The 20,864-nt window shown below is 51.1% G+C and overlaps 1 protein-coding gene across 3 annotated transcripts in view; it reads left to right on the forward strand.

Moving 5' to 3' along the window:
* Positions 1-20,864, forward strand: part of ASTN2 (astrotactin 2) — a 433,162-nt gene that overhangs the window by 311,600 nt on the left and 100,698 nt on the right. For all 3 annotated transcript variants that reach the window (XM_068914561.1, XM_068914562.1, XM_068914563.1), the window contains exons 18-19: positions 14,721-14,854; positions 16,033-16,181. In XM_068914561.1, coding sequence (XP_068770662.1) covers positions 14,721-14,854; positions 16,033-16,181 — 283 coding nt within the window. The remainder of the gene's footprint in view (positions 1-14,720; positions 14,855-16,032; positions 16,182-20,864) is intronic.

The following is a 20,864-nucleotide window of genomic DNA, read 5'->3' on the forward strand; positions in this document are numbered from 1 at the left end:
GAGGCTTGGAGTGAGCCAGCGCGCAGCAGCTGTGGGTGGGATGGAGAGGGCTGCAGGTCTGGAAACAATCCTAGCAAATGGAGGTGTGACCACCGAGCATGATCCTTCACCCCCTCCCTGATCTGCAGGCAAAAGAGCCCCCGTGCTTCTCTCCGCACCCAGATCCCTCACAAAGTTTGTCCTTGCTAGCCCTTGATCCCACTCCTTCTCTTCCACCCAGGCCCCTCTTTGTTTTTGTATGCAGCCACGCCTGACTTCCATCCCTCTGCTCCCCTCCCCCTCCAGCTATTTTCCCCAAAATCTCCTTCTCCCATTGTTTCTCATCCTGTTTTCATGCTTTTCCCCTTTCTCATTGTCCTCTGCTTTTCCCCCATCCTGTCTTCCCTTGCGTCTCTCCAGCCTGCCTTGGACTGGCCCTACTGCTCCCTGTCTGTGAGCGCTCTTCTCCACGCCCTGGTGCTCCTCTGCTTCTGACCGGCAGACCCTGGCTTGGCCCTGTTTTATGGCTTTACAGAGCCTTTGAGACCTAGGTTGGCACCATCACAGCTCCGCCGCCCATGGCAAGGGAAGGATCATCTCTTTCTCCCTGTTATATCCAATGGGTGCATACAGAGCAGAGATTTCTCTAGAGCCAAATGGCATTCACCATCTGCATCCTTTCCTCACTCACGCGCTCTCTTCCTGCTGGACAATTGTTAATTAGACGTTTACCTGCCTTTATGTTCCGGCATTGCGGAAACAGGGGGAGCAGTGGCATAGCTGATTTCCTTCAGACAAGCAGGAAGTTGCTCCCCAGCAGCAGTCTGGAAGATGACAGTTCCTTTTTGGGGAGACAGGTTAGCCAGCGGGGAAGGAGTTAACAGTGAAAGCGAGCAGTGCCCAGCACGATCTGGGGGAATCTTCACTGACGTTGCCCGTACCAGCTCCCATTCCCGGGCCCTGGGCCCAGGTGGCAAATGCCACCATTCCTCTCTGTCTTCTGGCTGGAAGATGCCCTCCTTCTCTCACACGCTTCACCCCGGCAGGCCCCTGCCTGCCCTGGCGGGCTTGCTCGGGGCGCCTCCTTGTCCTGGGGAGCAGAGGAGCCTGTGTTTTGCCAGCAGCAGCCTCCTTCCCTCATGCGGAGGGCTTGTCCCATCAGCTGCAGCTGGAACACAGCCCGCATTGTGCTTTCTGCCAAGGCAGTGGGAAAAACAACAAACAAACAAAACCTAATGAAGCAACCAAACAAGAAAAACCCCAGCCATCTTCTAGTAGACTGTTGAATGAATCCCCCTCATCCTTCCTGCACCTGCTCACCCAGAGATGGATGTGCACCCAGAAGGAGCCTGTGTTTGCAGGGGTGAGCGCTGTGTGTGAATTTGCTTTCCCCCTGGGGCGCTCTCCATCAGCCTTGCTGCCTCAGGACAGCTTAGCTTAGATGCCAGGGGCCCAGCTTTTTCCAAAAACAGGTGCAAGGGACAGGTTAGGGGTTGTAGGTAGAGGGGACTGGACTCTTGCAGGACAGAGGATGAAAGCAGCTGCTAAGGTGTGACATAACATAGGATACCAAGAGCTAGGAATGAGTAGTGTGCTGGGCAGAGTTCACCTTGTGCTGCCCAGAGCGGCAGCCCCTGGGGGTGGGAGGCAGGTCGATGGATACTGTCTCCTTTGACCTGTGGTTATTCAGCTGAACTGGGTCTTATCTGGACTGTGGGCTTCTCTTGATAGTCGGTCTTCTCACAGCCCTGTTCCCCTGCAGCCCATCCAAAGGCCTTATCCTGTTCGTGGCAGGACACGAGGAATGCTTTTTGTCTTCCATGCGCCCCCTTTCTGTCTCTTTCTGTTCTGTTCCCATTTCCTCAGCGTTAATCAACTCTCTCGCAGCAACCTCAGTGTTTTCCTTTTCTTCTCTTGCTCGGTCTCTTTTCTTAAGCCTTCATTTGATCTGCTGTCCTGCTCCGTCTATCCCTTCTCTTCCTCCACAGCCTGCTTCTCACCCTCTTCGCCGTCAGTCTCTTCTTTACGGGTTACTTATTTCTCTCCCTCTCCCCCTCCTGCTCCCCTTCAGCCCCATAGGCAGGGACAAGTCCTTGTGCCTTCAGCCTATCAGCTGTAATTTGTAGCTCCCAGCTCAGATCTGCCAGGAGGAGCTCATAGCCACTGTTGTGGAAAGCTGTGACTCTGATCTTGGTACCTGCGTAAGGAGGAGCACCCAAGTGTTTCCTGCGTGGCTGTGCTGGGAGACTTGGGGATTGCAATGGGGAAAACTGCACAAGCCTCTCTAAGAAGAGGCTTTGCTGATATTACCTAGGCCTGTCCCTTTGAGATGATGGCTTTGTGTAGGGTTAGCAGCATCACGAGCTTAGTTCGTACAGCTCCAGTGATAAGGGATGCCCATTTGTTATATGAGCATGGTTTTCCTCTCATCTTTCCACGTGAGCAAAGGTGCTGAGAAGAGAGACAAGAAAAAGGAGTTAATGTTCCATAGGAAACGGCCACCTCCATGGTGAAAACCACCGTGGTGCTAAGACACAGCAGGTATGCTCCAATTCTATTGCAAATGTGAAGTGAAGTAATCCATTTAAACCACTCTCTGGGCCTTTGCACTACCTGCCCTTGGGGTAGACTCCAAAAGGGTATTTGCCATAAGAAGCATCTGACATAAGGGTGGGATGATGAAACATCCTCTTTCACCATCAGGTAGGAGGCCTGAGGATGGTGCCAGTCAGTGACAGAGTGGCACTGGCCTACGGCATAAGCAAGACTTGCAGATGTCTAAGATGAGCACTCGGACCCTGCATTTTTGAACCTAGGAAGAGCACTTTGTCCAGGGAGCTAGGACATCACTGCAGCAGTCTGGCAACGTGAACTGCGCAGATACTGGCCAAGTCCCTTACCTCCAAGCACAGCATCCACAGCTGAACACTCCTCTGCCTGCTTTTTCCCATTTGTGTGAATAATACTCAATTGATTTAGCAAATGCTGACCTTATGGGAACTGCAAGCAGATCCCAATTCCCTGGCAGTATTAAAAAAAAATCAGTATAGATCTTCCTCGTTTTTTCTCTATATAAACATAAACACACACACCATAATTGTATCTGTGTGTATGTACGTACAAATATGTATGTGCACACACACACAGAAAGAGAGAGAAAGCAAGCTCGCTAACAATATGGATATTAACATCTATAAAGTTTGCTCAGAGTTTTCTGTTACAAGCCTAACGGTAGAGGTGAGGCACGACACAGTTTATACAAATTTTGCCCACTTCAGTACGTGCAGTTTTTTTATTAATAGGTGCATCTTTTCGTGTATACCAACAAAGTGAGGTTACACACTTCTTTTACTTACCACTACTTCACTGTAAGAGGCCTTGTTCTCAGTTTCTGATAACCTTGCCAGACTTTAAGTGCTGGAGTTTAAATTTCCATGCTGAGTGTCTGCCTTGGGCTGCTGTGTGATTTCGTATGCGTGCATGCTAAATTTCAGCTAAAATTAGCCATTTCCAAGAAGGAGATTAGGTGAAAATTTATTGCTTTGCCCATATGAAATAAGTTGGAAAACTCTTTATTTCCATATCATTGGGAGCTGCTATTTTCTCCTCCTTTTGGAGCAAGGACTTGAAGTTTAGAAGGGGTCCAAGAGACAGGGTTTGCCTTTTGCTTCTCCAGAAATGTTTGTCCAAAGCCATTCATGCTTAAGGAGACTCTCAGTTGTGCATAATCAGTAGGAGTTTTTGATGACAGCTGTGCTGTTGCTCAGGCTCTCTCTCCGGCCCCTTGCAGCATACAAGCGTATGAGCCAGCCCCAGGGAGTGCCTGACGTCGCACTCCTGGGACTGCAGTCAGTGGGCGAGCGTGGGACATGGTCTTCCTGCTCCTGTGCCCATTGGAAACCGTACGGATTGAGCCTCTGACAGGAAGTATTTCTGCTTCCCTCTGTGATTTAATAGTATTGGTCAGAGAACTCGCATGGTCACTAGTATCTGCGTCCTGCCTGGGGAATCTGGCACTTACCGTGGTAGAGGTTGGGCACAGGACTTCCAAAGTTGCTTCTGCCAGCACTGATGTGCGCCATGTTTCGGACTTGTCCTTTCACCAGTATTTTCCCAGATAATCTCAGGTGCCCCTGTTCTAATAATTTGAAAGCTAGGGGGGAGAGGGAGATGAGAAGAGGTATGGGTCAAGGAAATGTGTTCAAAAGTGCCAGTACACTTTGAATGGCTTTTTCATACCCAGCATGACTATGCTGTGGTTGAGGATGGAAGGTTTTACAGAGAAAGAACTGCTTACTTGAACAGGGATTGCCAGCGTCCTGTCTCCACTGGTCCCGGTCAGCTGGCGAGATTAAGCTGGTTGGGGTAGGTTTATAGCTCCACTGTCTCTCTTCAGTCTCTGACCACTCACATCATGACCTCAAGAGATGACTGAGAAGCTGAGAACTTGGAGGTGATTTCACTTGAAGTCTCTGGAACCTACATCATGTGTAGATGATGTGCAATCTCTGCCTGCGTATCTGTTCTGCTTAATTTATGCTCTAGAGCAATGCAGGCACCAGAGTAGGGTTAAAGCAATGGTCCCTCCACTACCCTGTCCAGAGCAAGATGCAAGAAATTCTTCATTGTAGATTATGGAAGAAGCTTACGCCAGCATCAGTGACTGGTGAGACTCAGCAGCGCAAGAGCTTCCAGCCGTTATATGGCTTCCCGCTAGAAAAGCTTCCCCTGGCTCTTGGAGGGCAGAATGCTGTCGAGTGCCTATGACAGGAGGAAGAGACACATGGTGACCCTGTGTGGTTTCTCTCTAGAGAATGTCCTGAAGCCAAAGGAGAGAAGAGTTGCATGCAGCCCTAGCAAGACTGCTATGATACGGTGGTCGTCCTCCTCCTCACTGGTCTGGGGCTTCCTGTGCTGGGCCCATTTCACTCCATCAACAGTCACGCCCGTCCCTACCCCTTGGGATGGGGAAGGTATTTCTTATTGCCTAGCATGGCTCTCAAGTCCTGACCTGAAGAAACCCATGTCCAGCAGTGAATTGAGGAAGGAGAGGCAGGGAGAGCTATATACATATATATATATTTTTTTCCTCTCTTTCTCATGGCAGCAAATTCCCTATTCAGCTTTCAGTTCAGCACATCGCCAGGGGAGAGAGGAAGGAGGCAAAGCCTGCGATATCATCATTCTCACCTTTTTGCTTCTTTGACTCCTCAGTTCTCTGCAGCTGTGTGATTGACTAACCGCCCAGCTCACGATAATCACCGAGAGGCACAGGCCGAGAGAGAGAGCGAGAGTGAAAGAGGGGGAGAGAGAGCGAGAGAGAGAGAGCAGGTTTGCATATTCTGAAAACCTCCAAGTCCCCTGGACTAGGCTGCTGGAAGCTGAGCCAGGCAGCTAACCCTGAGAGGCACCAGGAAGAGCGGAGACGCCCTGCTTTCCCCCTCATCCCCTCCCACTCCAAACACCAGCTCATTAAACGACACTGAGACCTGGAAGATTCGGTGCACTCGGGAATGTTTTACCTGCACCGTCCACCTTCTGTGGAGATGGCCGCTCCCGAGGCCAGTGCGACAGGTCAGAGGTGTCTGGTGGTGGGGAGAAAGGGGTCAGGCTCGTTCGTCAGAGATGTGCCTTTTGTTTGCAGTCTGTTCTCCCTCCTCCCTTTCCCCCCAAAACAAACAAACACAAAAACACCACAGCTCGCACACAGCAGCTCGGCCAGCTGCAGAAGCGCTTAGAGGGTGGTGTGGCGAGGGGGGGCAGGATAGATTAATCTCGTTCCTAGTGGGAGCAGTGGATTCAAAGCCCTGTTGTTTGCGTTTAAAGAGACAAATGGACATTGAGCTTGGATTTTAGAAGACCCCTAGGACCTTACTTAATTTGAAAATGGAGTAATTTCAGCATTCATCTGCAGCTACGGCTTCCTTGCAGCACACACAGCCCACAGGCTGATCCCACGGCGTGGAGGGAGCGTCGGGCTAGCGAGGGGGTGCATGCCACCCTGCCACTGCTGGCACCCCGCAACGCATGGCCAGCGCTCACGGTTCCACAGGGTGTCCCTGGGGTGATGGAGCAGCCGGTCTCCCCTCCCCAGGCTGAGATGTGCCCTCCTGGGTGGTGGGATTGCTGTGCCCTGGAGCCCTGTCACGCTGCAGGCAGCAGGGCTTCACCTGTATCCTGAGGAGCAAGAGTAACCACGTGCTTTCCCACTCGAGCCCAGCAACGCTTGAAATGTGGTCAGGGAACAAGCTCCGGCGTTTGTGTGTGCAGAGGTGCCAGCAGCCAGGCCCGCTGGGGAAACCACCCTGCTGCGGACCCATGCAGCCTCACATCCACCCTCGCCCCCCTCTGTCGCTCCCTCCCAGTTGCTGCCCGGAGCAGATGGGTTAAGCAGGAGGAGTTTTGTGCAGCTACTGACCGTCTGGCCTTCTTACGTTTGGCCAAATACATTTCCAAGAGCCAAGTAGAAAAATCCGACTGGGATGTCTGTCATTGGGCCACGCCTGGGCATGAGCCTCCAGCGGCATCCCAGCTGGAGCCCGCCAGCCAGCGAGCCTTGGCCATGGCGGACTTGGAGCAAGAGCAGAAGGAGTCGGAGGCAGCGAGCGGGCCCGGGCCCGTGCTCGTCACCAAAGGGAATGCAGCTCCAGGCGGGAGGCGGCGCACAGTGTTCGCAGCGAGTGCGGGAGCCCAGCCCGGGAGGCAGCTGAGAGCTGTCAGGGATGAGAAGAGCTGGGAGTTTGCCTCCGTTCAGTTGCTGGCTTTTGTGCAAAAGGTCGTGTCCTGCTGATGACCTGGTGGTAGTGGCTGGAAAGAAAGGCAAGCTGAGGAGAAGAGAGGGAGGAAGCTCCTCTTTAATCCATCCAGCCCTCCATCCTTCAGACTGCTTTCTGCTTTCCCATGACCCTCAGCAGCGCTTCTCACGCCAAAGTTTGCTGCCTCTGTGACTGTGTGAGGCTCTCCTACCAAATATCACTGCATGGTTGGCTCCCAGCTGGGGCACGTGGGTGAACAGCAGGTTGGCAGGGCTACCACCAGCCCTCTCTAAGCCTGCTCTAAGGACATGCTGGTGAAAATGGGAGCATGTGTCCCTCCACCCTCGGGAGCGGCATGGAGGGAGGTTATCTGCTTGCGCAGCCTGGTAATGGGGTGGTAGCAGTTTCAGAGAGCTGCAGAAATTGGTGTCACTTTTCCTCCTAATTCCACTCGCTCGCCTTGCCCTTATTTGACGCACTTGTTGCGCCAATGGTTGTATTTCAGCAGAAATGCAAAGCGTAGCTGATTTTGATATCTTGTGTTGGTGGTTTTTGATTAGTTCTTGGGGTCAAGGTTGTCTCGTACTCCCTGTTTATAAGGCGTAATGTTCAGTGGGGCTGTATCTTAGCTGGGTACTTGGAGCACTTGTGTACGCAATACTGAATTATCCGGAGGGATGATTTAAAGGGCCCAAGCCCCCGTGAGACACGTCCACCGTACCTCCATCTGACCACCATTCATGAGGGGAATGGGGAGTCTGCTCTATTTTGTGCTGACTGGCCTCGCTGTCGTGGCTCTTTAGCACCTGGCTGAAGAGCTCTCTTTCTATCACTGATGTTGTGAGCCCTTTTTTTTGCGTCAGTGTTGCTCTCAAAGGGCAGAGCGGATTGAAAAGAGTGTAACTGAGAAATTCAGTAGTCTAGGAGCCCAAGACTGTTGTAATGAAACCCTACGCTTTTTCCAAAGAATTTTCTTTGTCGTACAATGTCCTGACTCTGCAGTTGGCTTTAAAATCCGGAGCGTGCCTAAGAAAGGAGCCCCAAATGCCATTAGCTAATTGTTGTCTGTGCTGGCAGCCCCGTTGAGTCTGCAGTTGACGTGAATAGGGGTAAGCTGGAATCGGAGGTTTGCGCTCAGGAGACAGGTTATGGGTTTGACAAAGCAGGATCAGGAGAAACATGCAACTGCAGAAGAGGGACAGAGGTGGAGGAGGAAGGAGAAGAATCAAAGCAGAAACTTAGGAAGCCGAATTTGAACCTACGTCTCTAAGGATGATTTGGCCTTACCCCTTGACTCCCATTCAGAGAGGCAGATATTTGGGGCCTTCCCATTAGGCCCATGTCTGAGGGCTGTTTCTCCTGATGTCCAGTGCTCGTTCGGGGCAGGAGGAGGGCAAGGTTTTGCAGTGACAGGGTGATAGACATTCTTGCGGCTGTGCGCCCACTTTGCCCTCCCTCCAAACAGTGGCAGGCTCTTGTACCACCAGACCGCACAGCAGCGGGAGGTCAGGCGGGCTGCTGCAAGAACAGTGAACCTCCCTGTGTGTAGATAATTTCCGTAAAGCAGCCTCTGAAGGCACAGAAGGCTGGTGCCAGTAATTTCTTTTTCCACAGCCAAAACTGAAAGGGAGCCAGAGCAAGTGGGGACAATGTTTGTATTGTTGAGGTGAGTTTTTTGTTTTGGTTTGGGTTTTCTGTTTGTTTTTTTGTTTTGCTTTGTTTTAATATCTGTTAATTGGCCATCTTCCTCCTCACTCCACTGTGCAAAATCCAGCCGCTTGTGCATCGTGATGCAGCTCTAGCCCACATCCGACTCGCGTTAACAGGGAAAAGAATGGACACATTGTAATCTTCCCTATTATGTTATAATAGAGAGCTTTGTAGCCTAGGTGTGAAAGCAGAGCCAGCTCACCAGGACAGGAATCTCACTACAGCATGAAGGCTTTTTATTTCCCCTGCTGCCAGGTTTTACAATGTCCTCTGCTGCTCTCATGGCTCCCATAAATAAGAGAAACCAGGATGCTGCCCATCCTGGGTCCTTTCCAGCACCCTGACCTTTCCGGCAAACTGCTGAAGTGTCTTCACAGGATGAAGTACTGGTGATACTGCTCCCCAAGGAGAGGCAGCCGGAGGGAGGGAGGGTGTGAGCAACAGATGAGATCACCTGCCAACAACAGTAGGGAAATTTCATCCTCCTTTGCTGTGAACCTGGAGCAGACTTTCAGACGCGAACTGCGTGATCCTGGAAAGAGTCTCTGGTCTGGGAAATCCTTTACTTTTTATTTTCCTTTCCTTTTTTTTTTTTTTTCCTCTCTCCTCCTCCCAGAGATGTCTCGACTGTTAAGGAGCAGCATTTATCTCCTGCTGAACAGCACTGAACCTTGCTGTACGGGAATGGAAAGCATTTCTTCCTGGAACCCTGTTGTCATGATAGCATCCTATTCAGGCTGTGAAATCCCTTCCTCAGCCTGCATCCCATACTCATTTCCCCTGATGAGTAGTCAGTGTTAATAGTATTAGCTATACTTGCTTGGAGCCTGGCAGCATCTAGGAGCTCCTGTCAGTGGCCCCCTTGTGTCAGGTGTTGTATAGGGAGACATGGCTTTGCAACTGGATTTGCCTTGTAAGCAGGACAGCGCTGCATCTCACGGGGCAACCTGCTCCCTCCTTCTGGTGACACCTGCCTGTGTGTGAGGAGGAGGTGATGGTGTACAGGCATCTTCTGCAGCCTGCAGATTGTCTCAATAGGTTGCCTTGTCCCTCAAAATCAGGCTGAGCCCATCTGCTGTCATGACCCTGTCCATGTCCTCTTTCCTTGCCTTCCTCTCTTTTGTGAAGGCTTCAGCCGCTCCACCTCCCCTCTTTGTCTGGCCTGAATGCAGAGACCAGGAAGCAGAGACGCCAAAGGTTTCTACTAGTCCGTGAGATTAACACGCCTCCACGACAGAATATGCCCCTTTTACACCCTTTTTACTAGGGGAGGCTGAGAAAGAGGAGACGCATCTGAGCTGGTACCCAGCTGTAGGGCTGAGGACAGGCCTCGAGGATGGCTAGTCTCAATGGGCATCCTGCTCTGAGATGTAGAGCAGATTCTGCTGGGAGCTGGAAGCCCCTCTTTGTTGCAAGAAGCATGCTGATTTTGAACCATTCCTCCTGGCTTAAGCAAGGGGAATGCTATATTTTTTTTCCTGTTTATTTTAAATTAGCCAAGAAACCGATCTCTGAAAAAATACATTACAAAAAAGTGTGTGTGTGGGGGGGGGGGGGTTAAACAAGTGCAAAAACCAAAGCGTACCAAATTGCTAGCTTTTATTTCATCTCAGATATCTGCAGCAGATCCCTGCAAAAATGCACAGCTATGTCCAGCATGCTTGGTCTTTTCTTTTTTTTTTTCCCCTGTACTTCCTTTTTTAATTTTTCCAGAAACTGAGGTGCATATCAACCACAAAGAAACCTTCATCCAAGGAAATAGTTGGGTCAGATTTTCTCGTTTCTGTCGACCACGGGGAAGACCAGATGTTCAAACACAGAGAAGCACCCAACACCACCTTTTCCCATATCCTATCTGGAAATGACAGGCTCCATGGTGCGTGCTGAGTCCTGCAGCTGCTGATCTGAAAGGTTCCTTCATGTCCTACAACCTTCCTCTCTGGGGATGTCAACAGAAAACCCACAGTCAAAAATAACTTAATGCTTCTCCCTCTATCAGCCAGGTCTAACAGAGGACAGAGAGGAAATGTTCTGTTGCTGAGCACCTAAGCTGTAAAATGGGGCCAACTGGCCTCCCCCTGAGCACAAATAACAACGGGAGAAAGATCCATATGCAGTCGAGTGTAGGGTATATGTGCTTAGCTGATCATTCATTTCCCTAATATTTGTTTTTATGAATAGGCTTTACTTATGGTAAGATGGGACTTTATAGTCCTGTAAGTCTTGCTCGTGTCAAAACAAATGAACTAGCCATCCTGTGGGGGAGCTATCAATCCAATATATGTGTGGGTGTGGGTGTGGGGAGTCAGACCTATTATACCTTTAAGAGCAAATTAGATGCTGTTCCTATGATTCATAATGCTATATATCTAATGGCATGACTCGTCATCTAGAAAATAAACGTTTCAAGCCAGTTTCTCATCTCATAAATTTCCCCTCTGGCACTGAAGGACATAAACTAAATGGGCTGACTCACAGGGAAACAATACAATTTGGATACTTGTAAATGAAAGATACAACTGCCTTAGGGCACAGAGGGGCGTTGAGATCCTGGGGAGTGGTTGGCAAGTGTGGGAAGAGTGGGAAGCCGAGCATGTGGTGGTAGACGCCTGTCCGAGGTCACTCTGCCATCCCTGGCCCCTCCAGCCCTCAGAGTGGGCCTGGCGAGTGCTTCACGCTTCCACATCCTGACTTTTCACAGCTCAGTGACTTGGCGTGACCACCATGGCGGAGTATCTGAAGCAGAGGCAGTCGTGTCAGAGATGGACTTGCTACTTTGTGTTATCTCCCAGCAGGAGGGAAGGAAGTTGCGCTTTTGTCAGCAAAGCAGCAGTAGCACCAAGGGAAGGAAGGAGGTACACCTGGGAATTTCCTCTCAGTCAGAGGTACCCCACGCTTAGGTAGGAGGGACAAGAGGAAGCAGTCCTCCACCTGCAGGCCGGGATGAGGTCCTGGCGTTTCTGGCTGCAGCTCTCCTCCGGGGCTGATGATGCCCATGGGACAGACCTCAGCACCTTTGGGGCATCCTTTGTCTGTTGCTCTTGCTCCTCCTGTGCCATCAGGCTACTAGTTTGGATGACAAGTGCAGTTCCCCTGGGTCTATGTGAGCAGTCCCTTACCTCCTTGGTACACTGTCAGGAGGAGAAATCGGTTTTCATGCTTTGCCACCTGCAGAGGAGCATTTGACTGCAATGCACCTTCAGGGCTAGGCTGAACCAGGCAGCTTCAAGCTATCACCTTTTCAGAGTAAGGCACCTCAGGCTGCCACTCTCTAGCAGGGGCCTGAAAGCACCCTCTGGTGATAGATACAGCAGACTTCATCCAGAGCCTGGTAGGGAAGGCACCAGAAGGAAGCATGAGCTTTGTGCAAGCTATAGCAAAAGCTGTATGTGGCTTCAGAGCTGGGAAGACCAGAGATGGAGTCCTGAAAGCTTATCGAGACCCTCAGTTTGTCCTGGAGTTTCTGCAGGGAAAGCGAGCATCCCCAAGGGGCAGTGAGTGTCCCCATGGAGCCTCCTAACGTGATGGCAAACGTCCTCAAGAGATAGCCTCAGGTGGGGAGAGCGTGCTCTGCTTTACCTCATGTCCTAAGAGAGCTGTGAGCTTCATTCCATCCTTCTGCTTCCTGAAAGACCTTACCCCTTCCCTCCCTGTGTTTGCTCTCGCCACTTCTCCCCCGTTCAGCACATGCTCCCCAGCCCCCATGCTTCCCAGAAACCCGCATTAAAAGCAAGCGAAGCCAAGCTCCGCTGCACCCTGCCCGCCAGCTGCCAGCTAAGCCCGCGGCCCTGCCGCCCAGGCCTGGCTGACGTCAGTCGGCTGCTCCTCCAGAAACAAATGTCAATAAAATTGAATAGAGGCCGTTGCCAGGACCAGGGGGCTCCTGCTTCTCAGAGTAACCCTGTTACTGCGCGTAGGTGCGCTCGCCCTAATGAGCGCAATTGAGGGCCGCGTCGATTCGCTAACCTCGTTTTTGTGAAGGTTGACACAAGGCAGATCGCGGCTGCGTACCTGCAGGATCTAATTAGAACGTGCGTAAGGCTGGGCAGGCGGAGGAAAGGGGACTGCTCGTCCCACATTGCACTCACCACAAAAAAAAAAAAAGAAGAAGAAGAAGAAAAGAGAGAAAGAAGGAGAAAATGGACCATTGGATTTGCCTAAAGGGCATGAATGAGGCTGGTGGGATTTCTTCTCTGGGTTCCCTGCAGGGAGGAGCGGGGTAAATGAGGGGAGCAGGCCAGGGGCATCCGGGCTGCGGGGGGGCGGGCGGCCGGGGTTTTACAGAGGTTCGGCTGCCACGCCGCCGTTGAGGGTGTTGGGGGACCGCGGTGGGCCAGCGGCACCCGTCAGTGTGACGGTGCCCGGCAGTCAGCTGGAGGGCACGGGGAGAGGGGGTGCGGCAGCAGGGAGTTTGGGGGGCTGGGAGGAGGTTGCGTGGGCCGGGGGTAGCAGACCAGACGGCCGCACATCTCTTTCTGTTCCTATCTCACACAGTGCCGGCGGTTCCCACAGAAGTATATCTGCACCCATTTAGCCCAGTGTCAGATAAACTCCTCCTTTCTGTCTTCCACGCTCTCTGATTACTTTGTGATGCCCTTTCCAGTCTAGTGCTTGAATTAAATTTGAAAGAATGAAATAAGATAATGTCACACTTTCTCTCTTTCACATGTTTTTTCCTTCCTTCCTTCCTTTTTTTTTTCTTTCCCTTCTGGAACAGTCACATTTTGTAAATGTCTGGAAGCAGAAATATTTCAGACATAAGAGACTCGAGGCGCCTTGTTAAAGGTGGTTGTGCGTTTGAGGAACATGACAAAACCCCAAACAAAAGGAACGATGACGTCAGGCTCTATTTATACCTTTTCTTTTTATAAATGTGCCCAGGATAGCGCTTTCTCTATAGTTTTGTGCTAAATACGAAATCCGCTATAGCTGCCCCTGTCCTCCGCAAAGGGCATGTTTTATCTTTAAGGCGTAACCTCGCGGAGGGCTGGCTGTATCTCAGGATCCAGGCATCCGCAGGCTGGAGCTCCCGGAGATTTGAATGGACGGAATAGCGCTGCTCTGAGTACGCGGGGCAGGCTGAACGAAGATTGGCCGCGAGGCTGTTGTACATGAGAGAGGACCTTTTTGGCATTTAGGCCCCAAAACGTGTATTTTGAAAGGTCAAAAGCATTGCAGAGAGGTTTGTTTTAATGGATGAAGTTTTAGCGGTGTGATTATTCTAGCAGGGCTTTGTGGCGTCCCATAAAGTCGGTTCTATATTTTGCTGTGTTTATGGGCCGTGAGAGATGCTGTCTTCTGAGTGTGAAGCTTAATTAGACAAGACAGGCAAAGGGTAGCAGCAAAATCAGATATAAAAGCATCAAATGCGAACTGCACAAGTGTATGGAATGAGGAACACCCTCTCCTGGAGCGTGGGAACCAGCATAGGGACTGGCCGTCCCAGACTCGCTCACCAAGCTGTGGGATGAGTGGAAGGAAGACACCACGGGATTAGACCTAAAGGACTTTGGGAATTTAGTGGAAGTGTTTCAGTCTTGGATCCCAGCAGATGGACATCTGCTGTTATTCCTATGGATCAGTTTACATTACCAGGAGCAGACAGGAGGGCTCTTGGTCAAGTTGAGGACAGCCTACGGGGAGAAGGGTTCCCAGCTGGGTGCAGCCTTCAAGTATTTTGTAGGGCTTTTTTCGGATTTTGCAGTTGTTCTTGTGAGTTGTGCTTGTACAAGTGAGGAAAGCACAAATTTGCTTGGAGGAGAGCAGCTCACATGAATAGCAAACAGATGAGGGGGATGACAGTGGCTTACATTGCTGTGGACATAGGAATCACTTCATTCTTCACGGGGACAGAAACAGCTATGGGAGGGACACATGGAAAGGTTCCACTGTGCGCAACAGCGGCGCGCAGGTACCCTAGGTATGATGTCCTGTGTTGCAAACGGGTTTATGTCAGGCAGCTTGGTCCTGTGTCACAGGAGATCCCCAGTGCATGAAGAGTTGTGCAGGCACTCTCCCCATCCCCACACCAAAAGCAGCGCACATGGATGAACCAGCATCACTGCTCTGTCCTTCCACTAAAACACAGGCAGATTGCATGACTTACCCAGGGCCATGCAGAGTCCGTGGCAGAGCTGGGGAGGCCCCCTCCCCAGACTTCTTGCATCCCAGACTTTCTGCACACGTGCCCTTGACGTTCAGCAGCACGAGGCTGAGCCACTGGCTGGATTTCACTGACTTTAGCATACGTGTTCACACTTTTTGTTCTCACATCAGGCTTTCAAGGGAGCCCTGATGAGCTCATACTGGTGCTCGGGGAAAGGCGATGTTATCGAAGACTGGTGCAGGTGTGACCTCAACGCCTTCGATGAGAATGGACTCCCGAACTGCAGCCCTCTCCCTCAGCCTGTGTACGTATCTGTGCGAACCCCTCCCGCGGGTCACTGTCCCACAGCACCAGCTCCCTGTCTTCCAGGCTTTTGTGTGGTTACACCTCAGGCAGTGGGCATCTCCTTCCTCTCGCATTTGAGCCCAAGGCTACAGTCCAGCATGTCTTACTATGTGACTGATACCTTTAGGATGTCCTTGTTCCGGCTGTGGCCCTGGAAGGTTTCCTTATAGACTTTCATCACCTGATTAGCAGGACTTGTAGAATGAGATTTCAAATGCTGAAAGAAATGGAATTACAGTGCAGTTCATTGTGGCTTGTCAGAGCGAGAGCAAATCAGGAGCAAACTGATGGGGAATTAGCTGAGAAAGCAGGAAGACTGATTCCAGCTATCCACAAGGGACAGAACACCTTCTTAGTGAGCCAGTATCCTCCGAGGGGATTGATTTCCCATCCTGAGTTCAACAGACAGTTATATTTTTGGAGGTGGACTCTCCATAGCCCTGTTGTCATTTACCTCAGTGCAAAGAACAACGTACGCCTTTGCACTAGCACAGCTAGGAGTGCAAAGCTTCTCTGCATTCGCCTGTACCCACACACTTTCATGCACAAGTTTGTGCGCAGCTGCCCTGCTTTTGTTTTTGCTAACGCCCATCAGAGGCTTGCTCATTTGCAGCTGGGTAAATTCACAGCCACACTCACCCCTTCTCTCCCTCCCTCACTCCCTTGCCTTTGCTCACTCACAATGCAGACTAGACCCTCCCCTTGTGTGGACTCAACCCAGCTGGGTTGCATGAAAGTAAAGCTAGATCCTCCCTTATTCTTTTGCTCCCGGGCATCTGGTCCTCAGTTCCCCATGGAGTGGCTGAGTTTACAGAGTTCTCCCAGGAGATGAAGGCTCCTTTAGACAGGCTGCCTGGGGCTGTGTGGCTCAGTTGCAAGACCAAGACTCTTCTGGGAGCGCAGGGAGGTGAGGACACCCACCAGAGGAGGCTGCACCCAGCTGACTTTCAGTTGGAAGTTTATTTCTTTTGCGTTCACCTACCTACTTTCCCTTTGTACCCAGTGTCCTTGTGGGTCTGTGTACACGCCTGCGTATGAGTGTGAACTCTTCCAGAGGTTACGCTGCTTGTACATGCAGATTCCTCCCCAGAAAGGGAGCTGATGTGTTCTTTGGTTTCTGTTCTGTGTCCTGTCCAGTTTGCGACTCTCCCCCACTGTGGAGCCCTCCAGCACGGTAGTCTCTTTAGAGTGGCTGGACGTCCAGCCTGCAATTGGAACGAAGGTGTCTGACTACGTCCTGCAGCACAAGAAGGTGGATGAGTACACAGACACAGACCTCTACACAGGTGAGTGAGGCTGCAAAGGGAAAGCTCCTCTTGCTCTGGAGGTTGTGCAGCGTTGCAGGCTCTCTCTGCACTGCTGGGAGCTGTGATGTCTCTCTCCTCAGGGAGCTTGTTGCTTTAGTACAGAAAGGTGCATAAAGCAGAAGTGTTGTATGTGGTGTTGAAACTACTCTCTTCAGGAGAAGTTTCTGAAGGCTTCTGCAGATGTGATTATTTGAGGGGAAGGGGGAATATAGGAAGAAAATGCAGCGTAGCAGAAGAAAATGATTTACCCTTTTTGGATAGGAGACCTGTGAGCTGGAGTTTCTAACTAAAATGAGTGTTTGATCTGATAAATCTGACATTCTACAGTGTGATGGGTGTGGGAAGGGGACTGCCCACAAACGACTCAAGGGCTTTACTAGTCCATTCCAGGGAGTATAGCCTTGCATGCCAGCCTCTTAAAGGACCCTTTAAGTTACATTGCACAGCTATCAAAGCAATTTGGAGCCTGCAAAATTTGGAGAGAACATTTGAGCCGTGTGTATGTTTTCCAAGGGAACCTGAAACTTCTGTTGATTGGAGTTCAGTTGCCAGGGCTTGGACTTAGCGCTCTGGTTTGTAAGTCTTTGTCAGCAATTCAAGCCATGCTTCGGGAGATGCTGGATAGGGTGGAGGGATATGAAGGATGTGGTTGGATCTGGGTGAATCAATGATGTATTTTCTAAAACGTCACTAGAGGCTTTGAGTGGCTTCAGCCACTGCTAGTTAGAAAACCAGGCAAAATCTCCTGCTACGTTTTGCTGAAGGGCTTTGGATTTAGTTCATTGAAGAAACTCATGTGACGTGTTAGGAGCAGCCAGTGTTAACTAAAGCAGATATCTGCCTTTGTGCAAAGAGTCACTTCCTCCAGTACTGGTACTGCCAGATTTCATCCACCTCTGGGTAGGGGAATTTTGGAAGAAGGCTTCCATCCATCGGTGGAGTGAGGCTCCAGAATAGCCTTCTGCTTGGAGGGTAAAAACATTGTTTGTTTTAAGGAGGAGCCTGATCAGTTTATGGAGAGGCTTGTATGGCCAGGTGATCCGCAAAGACGAAGGACTAGACCTAATGTAGGGGCAGGCCTAGTGTCAGGTTGCTGTACCTTCTGTCTTGCCAGAGGCTCCCCTGAAATCCAGGGACCTGGAGGAAAAAGAGTAAAGACATGCAAGCGTCTGATTCTGGTGGTTGGTGTGTGGCAGGCCTGGTTGGGAACTGGGGGTTTCAGTCTGCGATGGCTCCGTCAAAAACACGATCGCAGCAAGATCGCCTAGAGCCAGGCTGTGAGCTGCACGAGGGCAATCCCTCTTTGTCTCTGCAAGGAATGAGGAGGCGAACAGATCATAGGTTTCAGTTGGAAGCTTCCTTTGCCTGTGGTGGCGGCTTTTTTTCTTCTCCTCGCAAATTTTCTAAGACCTCCTGGGCCAAGTCCTCTATTGCCGAGAGCTGCCGTGGAGCAGGCTGCTCCCCCTTACAGCCATAGAGAAATTTTGACCCTGCCCGTTCATCTCAAACGCATCTGTTCTAGACGCTTATATGTCCCTTTCTACCGCCCTATCCAAGTTTTTGCGCTACGAGAACTGGGCTTCTTTTCTGCTGGAAAGAGCTAGAGCTCCATGTCTGCAGAGGCCCCAGCTGTTTGTAGAGACCCCCACGAGAAGGAGCTGTGTCTCCTTGTTTGTACATCTGCCCTATCCCAGAGTAACTTTCCCCTGCACCTTTCTGCCAGCATCCACTTCCAGAACTGCCCGGTGTGGCCACAGTCCCTGGGTTCTGTTTCTAGTTTCCTGGCATGGAAGAAGGCTTGTTCTTTATCTTGGAGGGGCACCCTCCAGTAATGGGAAAAAAAGAAAACAAGCCACCAAAGGAAGCGCTTTGTTTTGGATGGGGATTCCAGACTGCTCGCACATTGGTCAGGTGAGGCCAGACCAGGGAAACATGGGGTTTCTCCTTTGAAGTGGCTGGATCTTTGCCTGGCAGCCAGAGTAGGAAATACAGATTATTATTATTATTTTCTTTTTATGACTGCCATGTGTTTGACATGCATTGTGAGGAGCTGCGCTCCCCTCTCTCTGCTCTGGGGGACCGTTCAGGACAGAATGACCCCATTAACAAAGGAAAAAGCCAATCCTAAATCTCTCCTCTTTTTTTTTTTTTTATGTTGTTTATAACCAAACAACATTCCTTCCTTCATTCCTTTTCCACCCTGTCGGCCCCTAATGCCATATGACTTGCTTCTTGCAAATACCTTGCCTAGGTTTGCAGGGATGCTGAGTCCGTACAGCTCTCAGGCTTCATTTGGTACTGTGCTCAGTCCAGTCAGAAATCCATCTGTGATGATCTCCTCACAACTGTCGTCCACCATCATACTGCAGCATGTTGCCATTACATCAGATCAGCATCTGTGGGCACGCACACACAAAAAATCCAGAATGGGGAACCTCTGTGGGGAAGGAAAAAAATGTGAACTTTGAGGTGCTTTTGACAGATATTGCCAGATCTTTCTCTCCCAGCAGTCTTGTGGTGCTGACAGTTAGAAGGGGGTTGTTCCTCTTGCTGGGCAGTGGATGGGTATTTGCAGAACGTGGGAGCGCTGGGCTGAGAAGAGCCTATGAGCTATGAAGGTTCATGAGGCTGCTGCAGTTTCTCTCTTAGATCTCTGGGAGGATTATTAGCTTTTTAAATTATTTTTATCTTTTCTTGTTACACTTGTAGCCATTTCTTATTGTGATTCCTGGTACTGGCTCTGGCTTAGAGCTGTGCCAGCCCGTTTTTTTCAGCTCTCTGGCAAGCTGCACTTCTAGATGGTACCTGACCCCCAGCCTAACACTCTTTCTGCTTCCGTCCTCTCCCCCAGAAAAGACTCCAGTCTACTCGCAAAACTGCTTGGCCTCCCACTTGCTTTGCAACTGGAAGTTGAAGTCTTTCCCTTGAGCCAGAAAATATTTGCTCCTCTTCTTCTTGGAGCTGAGTCAGGAGCAAGGTTTAAGGCTGGCCTAACGTGCATCCCCCTCCTCCCTTGCCTGGTCTCCATGTGCTGGACAGAGGTGTTAGAGGACAGGGTGAAAGAATCTGGGAGCTCACGTGGGTCAGCTGCCCCCCGGCTAAGCTCTTTTTTTTTGTTTGTTTTTTGAAGAGCTTTATTACTAGTGCTTAGAGAAACACAGCCCTCGGACCATCTGATGCTAATAGGGCTGGTTCCTGAGGTGAACTTGTGTGCGAAGCAAACCACGCTTTCAACACCAGCGAGCGGGGAGAGAGCGGCTCCCCGCGCAGGAGCTAGCAGAGAAGGCGGAGAGCAATTACATCCCAAACTGTTTATTAAAACTTGTGGAAATTACTCGTAACTCCATGTGTGCGACAGCTTTGTAGTTGAGTGATGCTCTTTGTTTGCACACGAGGCTCTCGAAGAGGGCGAGAGCGCGAGCGTGCGTGTCTGTGCGCGCGCCGGCCGCACAAGCCAGCGCATTATGTCATAGAAGAAGCAGGCTCCGCACTTGAGACGGGGAGAGAGAGAAAAATGTGTTTTACAGGGTGAGGTACAAACTGAAATGGCTGTGAACATCTGGAACTGATATTAGGCTTGGAAAATGTTTTCTGTCACTCCAACACTCCTCTGGAGGAAGGTTTCTAAAGTTAAGAAGCTCCAAAGGGGACGAGGGGGAGGGCCGAAGGGATAACATGAACGCCATGCAAAGCGCTTTCTATTTCTCAGTTCTCGTCGCCGTATCCCAGGCTGCCTCCCCGTCCTGTCGCAGATGAGGGGCCTGGAGTATTGCTCGTGTTCGTTGTGGTGACCATCGCTTGGAAAGGCCCCCGCCGAGAGCTGGGCTGCTCCGCGCTCAGCAGGGATGGCAAGCCTGAGACAGTCCTGCGCATGGAGCGCTGGCAGCCTGCTGCCCCGAGGCGATGGGTAGAAAGATGAGAGGATCCTTGCCCTGATTTTAGAGTTGGAAGCCAAGAATCTGAGATGAAAGGTTGGGTCCTTGCACCGTGCTGCCCTTAAAGGTGAGGGTGTCAGGCTCTAGCTCCCAGAGCTGCTTTAAACCTCCCTTTGCTGAGAGATTTGACTAAGTTCAAGGATATGGTCATTGGTAAAGCCGGGATTTGTCATCGGCCCCAGTCCAAGATCATCCTTCTCCTCGTCTCCCTTTAATGCATATCCTGTGGGGAAGCCCTCTGGTCTCTGAGAGCAGTACCTCTTGCCCCAAAATACATTTGAAAGATGAATGAAGGGCAATAGCCTCCTAGGGAGGCAGGAAGTCCAGACAGACCCATGCAGGATTTAACGCCACCCGAACTGTCTAATGGAGCTGACCTGGTTGGGCAGGCCTTGGACGTGGCTTCCTGGTGGGGTATTTCACCCCCTGTGTGCGCCCTTGGACCCTCGGCTATAGGGTTGCCAGCAGGGGAGCAGGGCTGGAGACAATTCCCACTTGCGCAGGGCGGCTCAGGCTGGGCAGCAAAGCGAGGGCTGATCGGGAGCATTCAAGCAGAAAGCCGCCAGGCTGCTTGCCCTGTGGGAGTGCCGCGAGCCACAGCAGGAGCAGTGTCCCTGCACCCGCAGGTGGCCACGGCAAGGAAGATGCAGTTAGACCCAGGCCTCATCGGCGCTCAGGCTCACCACAGCAGTCACTCAAAGGTGGGGACCTATTTTCACAGCTAGGG

Source organism: Struthio camelus, chromosome 20 (genome assembly GCF_040807025.1).
Source record: "Struthio camelus isolate bStrCam1 chromosome 20, bStrCam1.hap1, whole genome shotgun sequence".
Taxonomy (NCBI): Eukaryota; Metazoa; Chordata; class Aves; order Struthioniformes; family Struthionidae; genus Struthio; species Struthio camelus.